The sequence below is a fragment of the Quercus suber genome, unplaced genomic scaffold (assembly GCF_002906115.3).
Source record: "Quercus suber isolate HL8 unplaced genomic scaffold, Cork oak 2.0 scaffold_544, whole genome shotgun sequence".
NCBI lineage: Eukaryota > Viridiplantae > Streptophyta > Magnoliopsida > Fagales > Fagaceae > Quercus > Quercus suber.
Window position 1 is genome coordinate 192,496 of NW_027069992.1, and position 5,018 is coordinate 197,513.

At 34.5% G+C, this 5,018-nt stretch overlaps 1 protein-coding gene across 1 annotated transcript; it reads right to left on the minus strand.

The window, feature by feature from the left end:
• Positions 1-1,912: 1,912 nt before the first annotated feature.
• LOC112009113 (benzyl alcohol O-benzoyltransferase) lies at positions 1,913-4,186 on the minus strand. The gene is given in 3 exon segments (XM_024041457.2): positions 1,913-3,005; positions 3,673-3,989; positions 3,992-4,186. Coding segments are annotated over 3 exon segments (1,359 nt in total). The 5' UTR covers positions 4,128-4,186; the 3' UTR covers positions 1,913-2,099.
• Between the last annotated feature and the right edge of the window lie 832 nt (positions 4,187-5,018).

Consider the following 5,018-nt stretch of genomic DNA (forward strand, 5'->3'; position numbering starts at 1 on the left):
TTATTTAATATAGCAAAATTACAAATTTGATTTTTAACTTCTATATGTTGTAATACATTTCTCAACCTATTCTATTGCCAGACTTACATCAGTGATACTTTAAATGAATGTAACAACAAATTATCAAGTGAACAAGATGGTGATTTTACAAAGTTTCAAAAAGTTTACGTTCAAAGTTATGTATAACTCACACCAACATTTGTAATCAAGGAAAACAAAAGGGCATATTTAGTGACTTCTACGAAGCAACAAAGGAGGAAGATACAAAGAACACTTTAAAGTTGTCTTTCAAATTATTTGAAATATTGATTGAGTAGTTCTTAAAATTTGTGTTTCATACATTTAATGGATAATTGAGGATGTTAAAGATTTGATTCTTCATTTTAATTTAAACTTAAGTTTGATTTCTATTTTTCATTGCATAATTTAATGTTTCACATCAACAATTAAAAAGGAAGAAAAAAAATAGTTTATAAACTATTTTTTTTCTCTTCCATTACAACAGCTTTCCCATGCATTGCACGGGTTAGCGACTAGTAAATATATATATATATATATGCAGTAATACATAACATCAAATACTTGCATATTGCCTATATTTTCATTTCAGTCATCGTATTTAGCTTCTTAAACTCAACTCACAACGTGCATATTGGTTATCTTCATTAAGTCATCGCACTGGCTATCTCATACTCTAGCTCATCACAACAGTCATTCGTAAACTGTTAGGTTCTAAAGATTTAGGAATTTGTGTATTTAGAACTCTAATGTGTAATGTTGGCAAACCATGATCAAAACAATATGTTTAGTCTTGTTTAGGCTTGCTCAAATTTGTGTCTTTCATGTAAAGTTGGAATCGAGAGGCTGCAGATGCATTGGTGCATTTCGGCCTGGCTCGATCAATTGAAAGAAAGACTCGATCGATCGAATCTCAAGCAAAATGCTTTTCTACAGAATTTTCCAACTTAGCCCTAACTCATTAAACGTTTTGGGTTTTCTGTTTTTACCCTAGGTATATAAAGAAAAACCTTAGCTACGTTTTTAGAGTTGCTCATATTCTATTATTGCTCATATTTTTCTGTTTTGTGTAAATCTCTTGTGAGATCTAGAGGAGCTTTCCTTTACACAAAGCTTAGAGTTTTCAAGGTAGAGATTGTATCAACATCTTGATGATCAACTTGGTTGCTGCCATTGGAGCTTAAAGAATAACAAGCATGGGTGCTTGTAGCTGATTGAAGAATCCAAGAAAGAAGGAGTCTGTGGATTCAGAGATTACACGTGGTCGTGTCAGTAAATTCTACTGGTGGATAGCATTAGGAAGTCAAGCGGGGAGTTTGTAAGTTATTTTGTATAAACTTCGATTCTTTCGCATAGTGGATTCAGGTTTACCTTGAGGATAGCTAGGTCAAATCCTTCTTAAGTTTTTACCATGTGGTTTCCTAGGTGATCATATCTTGTGTTATTTATTATTCCGCTGCTTTATATTCTTGATATGATTGTATATTTGTGATAACCTAGAATTGCATAATTTGACTAAGTTAATCACTTGGCTAATTAATTAGGTTAATCTGGTTGGTTTAAGGGGTCAAAAACCGTTCATAAACGGCTTTCGCTATTAGGTGTCTTTGCACACAAGTTATGGAGACTTTAAAAGAGTCTAACCTTTATTATTAAACAATAAAAACTAATAAAATTTTAAATATTAGGATAAATTCCATTAACCTACTTTTAAGTTTGGACTAATGTCAAACAAATCCAAAACATTTCAAAATTGATCAATTTGAACCCTTAATCCAATTTGGTCACTAAGAGACAAGAGAAAAATAACTAACGAACTTAATTAATGTATAGGGAGTATGTTGGGTTTAGGGACCAAATTATTCATTTTTTAAATATCTTAAGGCCTAGTTGACATTAATTCAAATCTCATGATAAGTTAATGGAATCTACCCATTTTAGGATGAAAGTTACTCGATTCCTTAAAAAAACCTAATGGATATAAAATTCAAACTTAAGGCACATGCACAAATTAAGATATTTATTCTTAGTAAATTTGGTTCATATAGAATTCAAACTTAAGCTTGAGCAGAATGGAATTCTTATAAGTGACTAAATGTTCCTTCAGCAAGCAATATATCCAACTGGTTTTCAAATCTTTCCATGGCTTGGACTGGCAGGGAAATAGGCACTACTATCCCCTTCTCTCCTTTACGATTCTTACTAGGAATATAGAAGCCAGACACTCCGGGTATGGCCCCCACCTCACCCTTGGCAGGCCCACCATAAAACGGTTTACCCCACCCAAAGTCCACCTCTCCAAATCCGGCACGTGTCACATTTGACACAACATACGACCCCACCCCATAGAAGTGGGGCCGACCCTTAATCATCATAAGATCAGCCACCGACCGTATGTACTCCTCTGTTACGTTGTTTTTTGCCTTTTTCAGCAATTCCACAGCATAACCCAATGGATTCTTACAAAGTTTCCCTACTGTTGTGAGTGCCACAGAGAACGCAAAAACGTTACCGTAATAACCGTTGGGTAAAGGAGGGTTGAATTTGTCACGTGCATTGACAATGCACAACACACGAACCTCTTCTTGAGGGTTTGCCAGGAGAGCTATGGTACGACAACGCCAGAGGCATGCGGTGAGCAACTCGAAGGTGGAGCATTGTTTCAGGTGATGTGGCATGAATCTCCGGAGGGCAGAGACCTTTGTGGAGCCGAAGAAAATGGTACGATGGGCCATGTCATCGTTGAGTGGGATTGGAACAACAATGGTGGAGGCCATGTCATCATACTCACGGTGTGTGCATGTCACTTGAGTTGGATCTCTTGCTTGAAGGAGATGTCTCTGCCACACTGGTAAGATGGAGGGGGCACATGCACCACGTGCCATCTCGCCCATGGCCATCATGAATTGCACCAATCCAACGGCGTCACTCATGGTGTGGTTTAGGCGAACGGCAAAGATGAAACCACCACACTTGAGACGTGTCACCTGCCCATCTCCACCAAGCAAAATGATTATTGGTTAATTTAATAATAAAGAGTGATGCTATATATATATATATTTATTTATTTTTTTTTTTTTTTTGAGTAATGCTATATCACAATATTTTCATAACATTTTTATAATAATTTCACAAAAAAACTTAAGTGACAAATTGTTATTGGTTATAATTTGGCCCACCACTAATGTCATTTTTTTACTTAACAATAATAACTTATCTAAGATTTGCTATAAAATTATTATAAAAATATTGTAAAAATAGCATTACTTTTTATTATCTAAAATTTGTTATAAAATTATCATAAAAATATTATAAAAGTAGCATTATTTATAAATTTACTACGTAATATTTAGATATGTCAGCAAATATATTAAAACAACATTGACCTTCATATTTTCCATCTACAAAAGAACAAGGTACCAATAATTTCCTATCCCATGATTCATATTTACGTATAAGTGAAGTTTCTCATTATAAAAGTTTTCGTAAGTTTATCATGACCTAGAAAACGCGAAGTTAGGTTGCAGTATTTATTTTCTTACTTTAATCATCCAATGATACATCAATTTAGATGTAAACACACACACTCACAGATCTATATATATATATTTATGAGTTTTATATTAGTGAGTTTTAGAGGCACGGTATATGAACCTGAATAAGCAATAATGGGCAATTAAGGATGCCCCCAGAGCCGGGAACATCAAAAAGGAGCTCCTCTAAGCATGGGAATGGAGGATGAAGTACGTCACCTAACTGTTCGAGCATAATATCGGCATTGGCCTCAATAAACATAACACCCTCACCGGTACATTCTACTACAAGCTTTCGGCCAGGTCCTTCCCTAAGCCTACCAGCAAATGGGTAGTAAAACACTAGTGTTTGTGCAAGTGCTTCTCTGATGACTTTCACTGGGTCTCTGATCTCTTTCAATATTGAAGAATCATGTTTATAGAAATGTATGGTGGGATTTGAAATCGAAGACCCTCTTGGTCATCAATATCGGAAAGTTGTTTGAATTCGTAAGGTGTGGGCTTTGCAGGAGCAACCAGTTCTGGTTTGCACCTTTGTACTTTGAACACTAGAGAGGTGGGTGGTGCCAGTGCCATGCCAAGAAAATGGTTTGAATATGAGACTAAGAAACTTGGGCAAGCTTACAGGTTGTAGTGTGTGTTATGACTTATGATAGACAGGAATTTATAGCCAGAAATGACGTAATCTAGAAATAGAAATATCTTTCAAAATAGGGAAAATATTATCACACACAATATAAGTATTACACATCAAGTATGGACACTCATAAAAACAGAAAAACCATGTGCAACAACTCATGTATAACAAGTATTTCCTTTCTTTAAGTGCAGTATCATTTCAATAGTAATATTAAAGCTTGTGAGTGGGTGGCCAACTGCACAATAATATAATCAAAAAAATACAATCAGTTAGCCAAAAAAATGAATAGGAGTTTTCAAATGGTTCTACTTCATGTGATGGTTAGTGGCCTAGTGGGTAATGTTTTTCCTTTCTAACAACTGCAATCACAATTCATAACAAAGTACATCATGTTTGCTGCAATTCAGTGGAGGCATAAATCCGCTATTTTTTCTTTTTATTCATAACTTTTCACATCACAGTTTTGACAAAATTTCTGTAATTTGTTGAGATCTTAACTCTTTTTCCCCGTTAGCTTTTGAAGTACAAGAAAAAAAAAATCTCGGCTTTTGTAAAGTCAAAGTACATATGATATGCACACCAAGAAGCCCCCTACACTTGCCCACAAAACAAATAAAAACGAAGTAATAAATAATCCTTTTTACTTAACTCTATTCTTTTAATTTGTTAGGTGTAACAAAAATTGTATTCGCTTATTATTTTTTGTTAGTCAACTAGTGTGTGTGTATATATATATATATATATAAAGCTACCAAGAATTAAAAAAGAACTAAAAACACAAGAAATGAGTGGACAATAGTCCACCTACACTTTGCTAATTTTTTTTC